This window comes from Montipora capricornis, unplaced genomic scaffold (assembly GCF_036669925.1).
Source record: "Montipora capricornis isolate CH-2021 unplaced genomic scaffold, ASM3666992v2 scaffold_508, whole genome shotgun sequence".
Classification (NCBI taxonomy): domain Eukaryota; kingdom Metazoa; phylum Cnidaria; class Anthozoa; order Scleractinia; family Acroporidae; genus Montipora; species Montipora capricornis.
The window spans coordinates 80,860-96,016 of NW_027180248.1; the positions used below are offsets into that span (position 1 = coordinate 80,860).

Genomic DNA, 15,157 nt, shown 5'->3' on the forward strand with positions numbered 1-15,157 from the left:
GATGGCTTGATATGACCACCTTTTCTACATATCTTAGAATATTCCAACCAAGGAACTCACCATGTTGTTAACATGTATTCCCGACCACAAGCACTCGAGAACTCGATAAGAATCAATTGGAATGTTTTTTCAGGCCTACCAGGTTGTCGCTAATCAGCCATAGATTTGTCCCTTTGCATTACCCGGGTAACATCTATTAATGCAGAACAATACTCCCTGTAATATAACTGACTTATTGTTAGTCAAGTTCTTAATCACCGTGTTCGTCTCGCTTTTTTGTGGATTGTAACCACACCTTTCAGGGTCATCACATGCATATGAGAACTTGTTATCTGTGTTGGATTGTTCATCCTCCACTAGATATTTTCGTCAATATTCAAAAATTTTCAAACATTACCGATACCTAGTTAAGATTTTTATTTATTTCATTTTGTCTTTGGCTGGAGGTTTGTACAAAGAAGAAACAGACTCTTTGAGTGTTAAGGTAGGATCTCTTTTATGTTATTGTTTTTTTTATCTTAGTTCACACTGATTATTTTTGTTTTTTCAGCAATTCGTAATTAAACCGGCTTAAAGAGTCCCGCGCACGTATAAAGGCTTGGTAATATCGCCCTGATTGTCATTGAGTTTGCAGCCTTGACGGCAAACGGGACAGATATGTAAGTACTAACTCTGATTCCATACTTCTCTCTTTCCCTATTGCTCTTCTTGTAGGGTGGGTGTTAAGGACAGAGGCAATAGCTTCTGCCTGAGCGTAACTGCGTTTTCATGTCCGTGAAGGCACAATCTAGCTACTCATCGGCTGATGCATGGGCCGAACATTTTTAGCGATGGAACGCCCTTTAGGACGAACTATTGATAAATGAAAGTTTCTGCAGGTTTTTTCCATTGACTCTGAAACGACAGCATCACTGATTTTAGGGTTCGTTTTCTTAATGCTAAATTATACTAATATGATAATTTCTGCAAGCTTTCATAATTTGTGTTCGTGACTAAAATATATGGAGCAGTATCGATTTGCTGTTTATCATCAATAGAAATGCTATGGCGCAGTGCATTTTACTGAGATATCTGCTCAGAATGATTCAACTGTTCCTGTTAATATTCCGATACGCCTCTATTGTGCGATGAAGGTTTGCTGTGTTTCATGCTTTCGTAGAATATAGATCGCCCCCTGTGAGCTACCATACAGAGCCACGCCTCGTGTAGTCTCTCGCTGGCTACATTTTCTGAAACCGAGGGGGTTTCTTGGGTGTTTATCGGATACAAGAAAAAGGTGATCATATTAAGGTCTCTAGGTTCTATAAATCATTTAGTAGTCATATTTAACCTGGTGTACCCTTTGCATGAATTCCAAAGTATTCTATCTGATCCTATTTTTCCTACAAATGTTACCAAATTCAACTCCTTATTGTCCCGGCGCATATCATACCATTATTCTGTTACTTTCAAAAACTATTCTACAATTTGGATAAATTTGGAAGTCGTGATTCCTTCCGAAATTGCCAAGAAATGAAGCCATACGCATTTTTTGTACCTAAAAACCCTAATTTCATCGACTGACTGAAACCTCCGCTATATTTATTAAAGGAGAAAGCTTTCCACGCCTGATATAGATAGGAAAGCTATCTCACTTGCTACTGAAATATACCTTTTTCGAGGTTTCTGACGCCATCTTGGTTGGGGGGGCAAACGCGACTTAAATTACAGTCAATGTATGTGATTTTGGCCCCTTCAAAAAGGCAGATTTCAAAAACTCTAAAACGTTTTGTAGTCGCTTTATTAATATCATTCACTCAACGGAAAATTAGATCATTGCACAACGTCTGAAAATTGGAAATCTCCTCACGTCCCTTCAATTTTCGCGGAAATTTGCATAATTTTGTTTACATCAGTTTATGTGAAGTTTACAAATTTCGTTTATGGTCGTTATATCTTGATTGTGATTGTCACGAAAATAAACCTCAATAGAAGTGCTTTTGAGAGGTATTCACGCTATCCACAATCATCAGACCTTGGCCAAAATTTCCATATATTCACTGTAAGTTAAACCGTTAAGGTTGGCTGCACTGCTGAGAGAATATATATATATCTTTGTTTAATCAATATTTCCTCAGGCACTGCCTGACTTATTTAGGGAGTGAAATGATTTGCCGTTCCATATTTTTTCCTTTTGTAGCCGGAAATATCGATTTACAACTTTTTTCCCCCAAATATCAATTTGAGGTAGGTAGTCATCTAGTAGAATTTTTTTTTCGCCAGTTAATTTCGTGGCTTTGTTTAGTCATTTTTTTAAAGAGATGCGTGAGCTAATGTATAGACCAGACAGGTTTCTGTCTCCATTTCACAGAAAGAAAAAACCAAAAGGTCTTGCAACCTTGCGAAGTGTATGGTAAAATGACCAAATTTATCACTACTAGAAAACAATCGCTGTTCGTGTTTTTTGAAATAATTCAGCTGACTGTAAAGTTCTGGTTTTGCCTCATTACCCATTAACCCTCGAGATTGAGACTTGATGGTTTTTACTCTCTATAACGCCAGACGATCTTACTCGTCAATGGAGGGCGGTTCAGTAGTCAATGGGTTACGAGATGTTTATTGTGTTGGATGTGATATACTTCCGGGCATGATGAGCTGCAAAGAATTCATATGTCCAGCCCTCGGTTCATTGATATTCAGTTTTATTGCAGACTACAATTTCTATTTCATAATCCCGTTGATGATACCGAAATAGTCTGCGATAAGATTGGCAATCCCGAACTCAGTAGTTTGGTAAGAAGCAATCCAACACAAGAGTAAAACATGATAAAAAGTTTTCACTTTCTTAATTCGTTTCCTTTTGTTAGTCTAGTTTCTGATAGAGATGGATCTTCTCGATGATGGAACCCAAAATTCTAGTCAAACGCCTGCAAACGATCCCAAAAAGCTAATTGAAAAGGATAACTGCATTGGATATGAACGGTGCGATGGTTTCTATCCAATGACCAACTTCACGGTAACGATATCAGGTAAACAATATCAAGTAAAATGTAAAATAAGTAACTACAATTTTGTTGGTGTTTCTGGCTGCGTCACCAGCTGATCACATTCGATTTGGAAAGTTAATTAGTTTCAATATTTCTGATAGGAAAATACAACATAACGACAAAATAATGACTTTTAAAACGCATGCCCTCTGGTGATACAGCCCCTTCAGTTCATTACAGCGTAAACGTGAACTATTGGTTGCCATTATTATCGGAAATTAACGCTCAAGTTAATTAACATATTTAAAGATAACGCGACTTCAATTACCGGGATTTGATGGCAAATTTGGAGTAAACTAAACAATTTGCTACATGTAATGTAAAAGAATTATGTGAAGTTAAGTGTGCTAATAGCCGGGCTAGGTGTCAAGAATGTCTGGGCTGTGTCAGATTTGGGGTCGCTGAAATTAACGCGAAACGATGAAATGAACAGAGCGGAAATCAACATCCACGTAAATGAACGCGACTTACATTAATATTTGAAGCTCGCCTTAACTTCCTATAATAAGCTATATAAGGTATAGGTTGCCCACCAACTTACCTACGTTAACGGCTTGCCTCCGAGTTGTCAGGAACTTGGCTTACTACAGAAGTTTGCACTTCTAGTAATTTATTTTTAGATGTTATTGTTATTGTTATTTTTATGAATTTTATTAGTGGATACGCGAAGCGTACAACCTACTATCCTAAGGCGTCAGATTTGTGACTGACTCAAATGTCAACTAATCGTTAAGTCACGACTATTGTCGATTTTTTAAATTTATGCTCATTTGTCACACACTCGGTTGAATTCAAATCGATATGGCGATTACCAAAATCGATTATGCGATGTTGGGAGCTGACGTTGGGTTCAAAATTGCGTCCTTAACTGCGGGGAACATAGCTTTACTTCATTTTATATCCGCAGTTCAGTATTTAATTCATGTCACGCTCAGCTGGTTAGAGCGTCGCACCGGTATCGCGAGGTTACGGGTTCAAACCAATTGAAGTCCAGAATTTTTCAAGCTTCTTTACGCAATTGCTAAAATTAGCAATTGCCACCCATAACTGCGAGGATAATAGCGTTACTTGATTTCATATCCGCAGTTCAGTATATGATTCATTTCATATATCATTTCGTTCATTGTTGTATTTGATCAGTGAAACATTCTGATGTGGCGCTAAGAACCAAACATGAATTCACTCTTTCCTAATCTAAAGGGCTATCCTCCGGTACTTCATAGGGACTTAACAACGTCGTAAGTTTAACGAACCCGAAAACACCGGTTGGCGATTATTTTCACCTGGTGCTTTTGCATCTATGAAATGCAACTAAATACAGCATGTTCATTGTTCACGATCAGTTGCAGATTTCGTGAAAGGTCGAAAAAGGTTTGGAAACAATCCGTACTGACTTATCGCAGAATGAGATATTCGTAGCTGTTTACATAGTTGAGGACCCTTGAGATGTTTGAAAATGACCTGGCGTTGCCTGCCAATGATAACGCATTATTTTTAGCTAAAAATCAAACACAAATTCAGTCAATATGTCCTAACAAGATCAGAAAGCAACTGATCGTAACAGAACTCCCATTTTGTAGGGAACGTTTACACGACCTCTTCACAGTTCTCCTTTGAATTACTAGGATATGTCACAGAAGGCGATATAATTACTGGCTATCTGGCGATGTTGCATCTGAACATCTCTGAAGGAGACGATGAGTCTTCGCAAACGACAAGGTGAACAGGGTCTCCATTTTTTACCGTTTCTTTCCTCTTTGTTGTTTTTCTTCCTCGCTCCAAATAAAAAGGACATTTACGAACAGTATGGCTGTACTCTGTAGATGATACCCAACATCATATTTTCTTTACTTATAATTACGTCAATTAATCGTTCCATGATAAATTCAAGGAAATATGAACACCTAGATCTTTCTCCGTTAAAACAGGTACAATCTGCGACTTATTCAGACTATATATATGTGATGTATGCACTAAATTCTTGATATTATGCCATGTTGTCTTGCAGAGAGTACTTCTTGTCTAATAAGGTCCTCTCCGATCATAAACTAATCGTTGCGGCACTCAAAAGCGATGGGATATCAAGCCCCAAGAACCATATTTACCACCTTACATATATAACATGTGCAGAGAGTATATGAAGAAACCAAAAACTGAACGACGGAAAATGACGCCCGTAAAAGTAAGTGAAAATGAAGATATAATGCTTTAAGTTAGTTTATGTGATCATTTTCAATTTATCGTTTTCTTTTCTTAATTTACATAATGCGGATTGTTGGAAAACAGAAAGACAGTGGTGTCTGGGTTTTCAATGGTACTGTTCAAGTGGATGACAGGGGAGTGCTAATCCCTTTACCTCAACGACGATACATTATCCTGGACGATCAGAAAATCAACGATGTCCCCCATTTGACGGGTAAGTCGAATTAAAAAATACAAAAAAAAAAAACCCTATCAGTAGATGGAGCTACTTATGCACATTGTGTTTAGCGAACTGATCTTTTATACTTGAAATAAGAGGGCAGTACAGGCGGGATCCATAATGAAGTTAGTGGCGAGAACTGAACGACGACGCACTTAAAAACAATAACATGTCGATCCGGCTGTGTGATTTCTTCAAGAACTCATAAATGCATAAACATCTTGTTTACATAAGATATGTATTTGTTTCCATGATTATATTTTCGCAGATATTGATGACGGCTCTTCATTAAAAAAATTGGTCATTGCCTTAAAAGAATTAACCAGCAATAACTTCGGACAAGCAATTCTTACCATTGGGTGTGTTGGTATGGGGGCAAACTTCGATTTGCTTCAATCCATACTCGGTGGTTGCGCCATGGGAGTGCTATATGGGCACCCCATGTCTGGTAAAACTACTGTGCTGAAGGCAGCACTCTTAGTGGTTGGGCAAAGCGATGTCATCCAGCGTAAGTGTTTTGTCTTTTGATTGAATGAGTTCAGTATTTAAAAATATTGGAAGATACCATATAGTTTTATAGATAAATGATGGAATTAAAATTCCCGTTTTCAGTTTTACTTGGCTCATATCTGATATCCTTTTATTATGGAAATTCATATGATCTAAACCTTGTATAGATATGGGTTATTCACCAAGCGTGGGGTCAAGATGGCTGGATATTGACCAAGTTCTTTTTTTGCGTGTTTATGGACAGAGACGATGTCGAGGTCTATAAACACGCAAAAAAAGAACGAGGTCAATATCCAGCCATCTTGACCGAACCAAAAAAATGATCTTTAATCTTGCAGGACCAAGATAGAAGTCCCGAGCGGGCAGTATATCACCATCTTGCCCGCTCTGGTAACCAATTTAATAAACAATGTTATTGACTTATTAGGGGCAACGTTTAAGGGTATAATGGATTTGCTGTCAAAAACAACCCTTCCGATAGGATGGGATGACCCAGAAAAACAATCAGAAATGAAAGATGTCTCAGTGGCGGTATTTAACAAGGTAAAACAGCTAAGCAATGCTACACCAGTATCAGTGTAAAATGGATAAATTGAACGTAACAGTGTAAGTGTATATGTCAAGCTCTAATAACACTGATTGCTAGGAACTGAACTGAATTCTGTGGATGAAATGTTAATTTTTTATGCAATGAGGAATTTTAATAACGACAACTTATAAGGCGACGTTTTCTATGCGTTTTTCTATGCGTTTTCTATGCGGTATGCGCTTGCTTGGGAAGCTGTGGACAAACGCCCATCCTTTTTCGTTGATACGTAACTTAGTATGGAATATGATAAGGGGAAATATATACGACTATCACGTAATTCTGTTTATGTCACTTTTGTATATTATTATTATTATTATTATTATTATTATTATTATTATTACTTTGGTGTTATTATTCAAAGGGTGGCGATACAACTGCAAGAGGACGGTCAATGCCACGGACCATCCCCATCATTACCACCAACCAGGACGCCAATGAACTTAAGTATGCAAATTGAAGTCGTATTGTTATGTCATCCCTTGCAAAGAATAATCCCAATTATGTTTAAATGTCTTGTTTCAGGAAAAGAAGCAATTTTTCTTCAATTATTTCGTTTTAATATTTGCCCTGACAGCGCTAACTGCTCAGTATCGGTGCTGCGCCTTCGTAAATTTTCTTTAGATAATTTTCAAAGGCAGAGTGCGTATAACAATAATTTACGAGCCCAATTCGTTGATTACCAATCGACCGCTATCTTATTTTGCGAAACAAGGGATCTAGCGAGGACAATAATTGCTAATGCGCGGCATCATTCACTCTTGCATGTGTAATAAACTACTTTTTGTTTTGTTTCGCGGAATACCGTAAGCCCTCAGTATCTAGGTTGTTGGTTAGCTACAGCAACAACGAAATGTCTCGGAAGGGAATTTCGAAACTCCTCTTATCAGCTGAAATCTCTAGGAGGTATTTAAGTTAACTCCGTCTTTTCCTTAATACCTAGACTTCTCAAAGTTCGTTTTTGTGGGAGTCCAAAAAGACGACTTGAGGCAAGTCTGTTAAATACCTAATTCCAAATTACCTTCTAAGACTGAACCTCAGACCTATTAATTAGCACACTTGATCTCTATAAGTGCCTAACTAAAAATAAGGCACAGGATGTTAGAAATACTTCAGGTTTCCCTGAACGGGAGATATCTTAAATCTTAAATACGAAAACTTGGGGCAGTTTTACTGAATTTTCTCAACAATGCCCAATAATAATGTCTGAGTGGAGGGAAAATTGTGGTTTACCAATTAATGAATGACCTGCCTAGACGTACTGATGTGCTATATCTACCCTACTCGTGAAGGATAGGAAGAGGAGCTTTAATAAGCATTCTTTGATGTTTCTGGATGTTTTTGTTTCGGAGTTCTTTCGAGGTGGATACCCATCCCTTTTGAGAAACCGTCACCTGCATACAGTGGCAAATAATTGCAGAAAAAACAAAAGCAGTTGTCAGAAGCTATAACAAATTTGTGTCGGAGTATATGGATTTTTACTTCATTTTTTCACAAACCACTAGAAGGTGTAGTCGACGACCCATTGTATGAGCAAGTCATCGAAACACTTGAAGAGTTCATCGACGAGGAGGGCGAAGGACACTGTAATGTCGATCAGCGTGCACTTGACATGATGTACAATCTAGGAAAAAAAGTAAAAACAAATACGAGGTATTACAACCACAAGTGGATAACATGTACCTGAGACGTATTCGAGTATAAATCTCTCCTTCAGAAAAATAATTGGCGTGGTAACCCGTCAACCTAAATTTGGTGCAAAAAAAAAATAGAAATGTTTGTAAGTCTTAGCTGCTCTAATAAGTGTAAGCAAGCCGCGCCCGTTCCTGTTAGGCGTTTTCCATTTACCAAGAAATTCCGGAATTCCGGTGGGATGTAAATGAACACACGTTTTTGGTTCGTACAACTGGAAAATTTCCGGAATAAACGGAACTTCTGAAAAGGTAGTCCTGTTTTCCCGTTGGAAACTTTCCGATGGAAATGTGTGTAATTCCATTTACAACTTTTGAAAGGTCTTACCACTTCCAGGCTATTCACGGTCACATTTTTAAATTTTGGCGCGTAAAATCGGAATCAATGGGCGGCGAACGGACCTGAGTTAAATGGAACACGTTTTTCACCCGATGGAAATTTCCACCCAAATTTCCGAAAATTTTGTGTAAATGGAAAACGCCCGTCGTGTCCACTCCAAGGATTGCACAATAATCATGATTAGAATAATTATAGCACTTTTTAAAACAACGCATGTGGAGCCTTTAAGTTCACGATAACAGTGCAAACTTTAAAATAGGACGTATGCTCTGTTAGATTCTTCAGAAAAGTGAGCTACACACAGAGATGCAGGCAGTGTGGCAGTGCTTAAAAAATGTGGTGTTGCCAGGGTATTCCTCATGTAGGAATACCACATTAAAAGGCAAAGCTAAAGGAGCAGGATGTCTGGATTCTAGTAGGATTGAAGAAGTAGGAAACTCAATAAAAGAAGCCATCAATACAATAGCGCATCAGGGGAATGTGCGGAAGGTATTGATATTCATACGCTCTAAATAAATATATTTTTCCTCCTTTTCTCTCTTAGGCTTGTTTCTGCAATGTATTTAACGTACATTAGGTGATCGATATGTTTTTGGGCCTGAACTTCTGCTACGAAAACATAAGGCATGTTCCCACTTCTTTCCAATTCAATGATATGCGTGTCCTTTGTTTCTGAAGGGGAACAATCTGTTTAACACATGAGAAGATCGTCGTGAGAAGATATCTCAGCTCATGAGAAACTCAAAACGTTGTTAAAAAGAACAAGAGAATGACTTCTTTCTTGCTTCTGTTCGTTCAATATGAAAAGGGAAACGGTGTAACAAATTATAATACCAAAATGTCAATAAAGTGTTGACGTTTATTAAAAAAAAAACAAACAAGGCAACAAACCTCAGAAGAAAGTAGTGATCAGAACTTATGCATGACCTTCACTGTGCATTTTTCAGTTGTGTGGTACATTCATAATCCCTAAGATTAAACCCTCTGGTTGTTCTTGTGGAGAATCGATAGCGATCGCGTCCAACGACTTGGCTTTGTACATAATAAAAAGCCAGCCGAGAATGGTTGGAATGACCGGTGCTGCCATCAGGAACTGCATTTATCACTGTCTCAAAGGCTGCAATGGAAGGCAAGCAACTTTCAACAATGGAAAGAGGAATGCCTCCCACATCTCAAGGTCTCTTTTTGATGAGGAAACATTGAAAAAGCTAGATGAAGGTAATGCTTTATTTTGCCTCGGTTTGTGAGTGAGACACTAATAAGGAGGTGTTACTAAGAGCAACTGAACTGATACCGACATAAAGTAGGCACTCAGTCTGACTTTACTTGAGGAACAGTTTGTTTTAAAAACAGTTTTAATTTCGGTTGTTTCTACAGTAGTGGAACAAGCCACATTACCCCCCCCCCCCCCCAAAAAAAAAAATCAAATTCATGGTTATGCAAATATTCTTTTTCTTTGGCCATCTTAACTTAATCAAAAGTAATAGGCAAACAGCGGTGACAAACATTGTGATCTTTGTAACCGCTGTTTGCCTTTAAATTGTTGATTATGGTTTAATATACAATCAGAAATAAATCGGACACACACATTGTACAACTTCATGTTCCCTTTGAAAGAAGGGTTCATTTACCTATGCTATGTAAACTACGCCCTATGTATATATACAGAGAACTTTTATCTTTTAATTTCTAGTTGACGGTGCAGAAACAAACCCGCAAGACACTGAGAATAAAGTGGATTATGATTCTCAAGGTACCTAGGGGTTACTTGTGAAATTTCATTCGAACTAGTAATAGCGTATGCGTTAAAGACATGTATTTAGTTGCCCCACGTAAGAATGCTTGAGGGTTTAACGGTCATTCACCCTGATGAAGGTGGCTGTTTGCCACAGAAATATAGGTCCAAAACATTTATTTCCTAATCTGAGAGTGATGATTGCTTCGTAAGAAGCATGAAACTCATAGTGGCAAATAAATGTTTTTGACCTAGTTCAAGTCGAGGTATGTATTCAAAGCTGTGGTAAAACCATTGACCATTCTTTAGCTGATGATCACTTTAAACATTTATCACGCGTTTATTACGTCATATATATATAGCCAGTTTTAATTTGGAAACAGAAATCAACACAACTAAGTAAGCAAGTCAAAATGTGGCTTAGCCAGCACTGGCGCTTTTCACTTGCCTACTTAGTTGTGTTGATTTCTGTTCCCAAATTAACTGTCTGTTTGTATTACTCAAAAATCCCTGATCAATCGCCATCCAAACGGGAATAGGCTGGTGATTCACATCGCTTTTTACAACACTTCTGTTTTGTATAGTCACAAATTGAGCGACCACGGTAATCAAGCAACTAATGACCGTCAACTTCAAATGCTGGCGATGATAAACTGAAGCACGCCGGCGCGGTTAGTTGTGTTACATCGTGTTCTTACCATTGCGTTACATTGCGTTACTCTGGAGTGTTTAAGCACAAATCTGTTTCTGTGGGGGCATGAACTTGCCAATTCATTTATAAGACAGAACCTGATAATAATTTCAGGACATATAAGATAAACGATAGACCGAGTAGATTCGCTTAATATCATGGTTTTTGTTCATTTGTTGTCAAAATTTAAAGAAACGATGAATCTACTCGGTCTATCGTTTATCTTATATGTCAATTCATTTCTCTTGTTCAGAGTGTACAGTATCCTATGGATACTTCTATTGTGAGTTCATTGTTTGCGTAAACCTTTTTATCCTATCTATGTATATGGTAAACATTTAAAAAAATGCTTGATCCCTGAAGACGTCTTTTGCCGGTATTTTAACCTTAATTGAAGGTAAGGAGGTAAGCACAATAGACCGTCAAACAGGACAAAAATGAAGTGGATGATGAACCTAATATACTGAAAACCGATAATTTTAAACAGATCCCCACATCATATATAAAATATGCACAAGACGAGTGACGACTCTTATCTTGGTTTTTGTTTATTTACTTTTATTGTTTAGTCGAAGATACAGGAATTTCAAGCTCTCAAATGGAAACTTCAGAAATGTATGATAATCCAGGTAATAAATGGTTACGAACTGTTTGGCTAACTTTTACTTGAACATTACTTCAACGACAGTTATATCCTCAATCTATCTGCTCACATGCGATAAGTACCAGACGGGCTCACTTTGTGTTATTTATCTTTCGTAGGTGCTGATGCGCAAGTTACATATCCACAACAGGAAGCTGATGTGGAATATCCAGGTAAGGAATGATGTTATTTTTTTTTAGCCCACTGTGCATGAGTCGTTCTGGGTTAAATGAATCCATGTAACAATGAATTATTTAGTGACAAGCTGTCAATAGAAACTTTGGAATTGAATGATAATCCAGATGATAAATGCTTACGTTTGTTTGGATAACGTTTACTCGAACAGTACTTCAACGTGAGTTAAAATCCTCACTCTATGTGCTCACACGAGAAAAGTACCAGACTGACTCACTTTGTCTTATTTATCTTTCGTAGATTCTGATGCACAAGTAGCATTTACACAAGACGAAGCTGTTGTGGAGAACCCAAGTAAGAAATGATTTTATTTTTAGTCACTATGCATGAGTCGTTCCGATTGTGGGTTCAACTCGGAATCACAATGAATTATTTAGTGACAAGCTCGCAAAATGGAAACTTTAGAAATAAATGATAATCCAGGTGAGAAACGGTTACGTTTGTTTGGGTAACTTTTACACTTTCAACGAGATTGAAAATCCTCGCTCTATGTGATCACATGACATTATGATAAGTACCAGACGGACTCACTTTGTCTTATTTATCTTTCGTAGACGCTGATGCACAAGCAACATATCCACAAGAGGAAGCAGATGTGGAGTATCCACGTAAGAAATTGTAGATTATATATAAATCTTGTGTATAGTCTATCCTTGCGGTAGAGTGCTCGATGCGTTTCGCAGAGCGTATAGTATACGCATATCTGGTATATCTGAGGATTGAACTAATCAATATGAGATAACTCAGGATAATTTCTTCTGTGACTCTGAGTTTCACGCCTACGCGATCATCAGACAGTCAATCTTGAAAGACAAAAGTAAGCAACGAAACTTTCACCAGCAAGTTGAAAACATGACACAAAAGTTTACGCTAATCCTGGATTAAGTTAATCGGGTTTCGAACAACCGGGCCCAGATACGTTCCGATCGTTTCACTCCCACGCCTGGCGAAATTTTTCCAGTGAAATACAATGCAAGAGTATGGTGCACCCCCAAGACTCCTCACATGGGCTGTTTTGTCGTATTACATAAAACAACGCCTTTGTAAGCAACGGTCCTGACCCATCCATGTTTGCTCCCTTTCATTTATTTAGGAAGAAGTTCAAAACGAACCTCAAGGCTGCTAGATGCATGGAACCATGGGCAACATTTGGAAGGTATCAGATTACTTCTCGGTACTTGTCAATGCAAGGGATCAAGGCCCGTGCCCAGAACAAGGCAATGAAAAAAAAAAAAAAAAAAAAAAAAAAAAAAAAAAAAAGGCAATACGAGGCACTCGCATCAGTTTTTTTTTTCGTGATTGTTTAAAAAAAATGCGGGATACCAGTGCAGTTTACCGTCTACCGTCTGCAGTCTATACCCTCAATACCTGAAAAGAGAATTTAACCATGGACAATGCGTCAGTCCTCAGTGATATTTTTCTTGGCTACGGCCATGGTCCCATGCTCTACTTCCTAGCCATAGTTCGCACTAATGGTCGAAATTTTTCTTTCTGGTTTCATTTGTTATGTCCCATGTTATGTCATATTTATAACCGATCAAATGTTCCTTTTTTTTTCAGGAAAGAGACAAAGAAAACAAACACGACGTTAAATAACCGTATAACTCCTGGATGTGCCGATTGAAATCAGTACAGACCGTAGCGGGGGATTACAAGATACTACTGGTTATGGATTAAGTAATTTTTTTTGCATTGAATGGATCCTAAGTGAATTTGTGAATACTTAGGTTAAGCGTCGAGTTAACATTTCCTTAGCTTGTTGTGGTTGTAGACAATCTTGTCAGTCCTTCAGCCATGGAAGTTAAAAAAAAAACAACACATAAAGTGGTGATAAACATGGTTAGGTAATGTACTTTACAAAAGCTAACTTGACTTTTGGTATATGGCCATGAGCCTATGATATGGAAAAGTATTTATATTTGAAATGAAATTGGGAGAGATCTTGGTAGGATTTCAAAAATAGCAGTGACATATTAATAAAGTGACAGCTTATCACTGGTAAGATTCCCATTTAAGGTCTGATTCAATTCCTGTATAAACATCTTTTATCTTGCAGTCGTTATCAGTTTTTCCAGACGCGAGAATTTCAAAATGAGCCCATTTTATATTATATCCAGCTGTTGTTACTTACATGGAAAAACAACAATTAAAAGTTCCATTTATCTAACTTGTCTGCCTCTCTCATGTTTTGTTTTGCGCTGATGACATTTGAATTTGCAATTGCATTAAAATTGTTAGGCTTAATTTTGGTTCTTAAGAGTTACGTTTATGCAAAATAATGTAGACTCGGCATGTTGTGCGAACTAAACAGATAGGAAAGAGATGGACGATCCATGTAGACAAAGGGCGAAAGAGGGACAAAGAGAAAAGTACTAGAAGAAACCGATAAATCAAGAGGCGTTGAAGTCTTCGGACAAATTTCTACATAATCCCAGAAGAAATCTGCTACACTCTCCTATCTAAGATATAATATCTATTGCCCGGCCTTGTATATTTTTTAACCATTTAGTAACATTTTTGTGCAATTCATTCGTTCGTTTGTTCTTTTGCTGGCCATATCGCCTTAAAACGTTGTCAAGACATTTTCAATTTACACTGTAGCGTTTCACGCAATCAACGTGACCTTGGTACTTCCTGTCGTCGAACATGCTTGAGCTCAAAGCTATTTGCAAATTACAGGAAAGATTTTACATTTTGGCCACGCTACCGTGAAAAGTTGCAAAGAGGCTGCGCTTTACCTCACTTCAACAGTAATTAGTCGCATTTATGTTGTAAAGGCAGAACCATACCCAACGCCGGGATAATTAGGAAAGTGCAAATCATCACTGTTGATTCGTGGAAATCCTGTACATAAACCTTTAGTTTTGGAAAATTTACGGCTGTCCATAAAAGATGCAACAACCCTCCAAAACAATGAAAGAAATGAAATTAAATGAAATACACATCTAGTAATAACACCAGCTTCTCCCCGCCCCTCCCCCCCCCCCCCCCCTCCAATAAATGTTCCCTTTTTCCTCTTCGGCGAAATGTGACGCGTGAGTATTTTTCCAAGATAAGCAATAAACACAAGCACAAAGTTAACAAGTAAATAAAAGTTTGGGAATGACTGTATTTTCTCCTGTAAACTTTCTAGGGAGCTTCAAACTTTAACAACATTTGTCCAAGGACAACAACTAATAACGTCTTGTTAAGCATGTCGAAAGCATTTATAATGTCGGAAACAGGATAATGGTATTGATTAAGGTAATGTTTATGTAATGGGAATGATATATCTGCCCGGAAATCGAGCGTATCTATCTGTCTGCTTCAATTATTAAG

The 15,157-nt window shown here is 37.8% G+C and overlaps 1 protein-coding gene across 1 annotated transcript; it reads left to right on the top strand.

Annotated features, from left to right (window-relative positions):
• Positions 1-8,855: 8,855 nt before the first annotated feature.
• LOC138036878 (uncharacterized) lies at positions 8,856-13,990 on the top strand. The gene is made up of 9 exons (XM_068882934.1): positions 8,856-9,064; positions 9,523-9,793; positions 10,269-10,328; positions 11,571-11,630; positions 11,764-11,817; positions 12,080-12,133; positions 12,394-12,447; positions 12,933-12,995; positions 13,400-13,990. The coding sequence occupies exons 1-9, from the start codon at positions 8,882-8,884 to the stop codon at positions 13,429-13,431; spliced, it is 831 nt and encodes a 276-aa protein (XP_068739035.1). The 5' UTR covers positions 8,856-8,881; the 3' UTR covers positions 13,432-13,990.
• Positions 13,991-15,157: the final 1,167 nt, after the last annotated feature.

Coding starts and splice junctions, on each gene's coding strand:
- LOC138036878 (XM_068882934.1), top strand. CDS start 8,882: ATGCAGGCAGTGTGGCAGTGCTTAAAAAATGTGGTGTTGCCAGGGTAT. Junction 9,065..9,522: donor ATCAGGGGAATGTGCGGAAG/GTATTGATATTC, acceptor TGCATTTTTCAG/TTGTGTGGTACATTCATAAT. Junction 9,794..10,268: donor ATTGAAAAAGCTAGATGAAG/GTAATGCTTTAT, acceptor TTTAATTTCTAG/TTGACGGTGCAGAAACAAAC.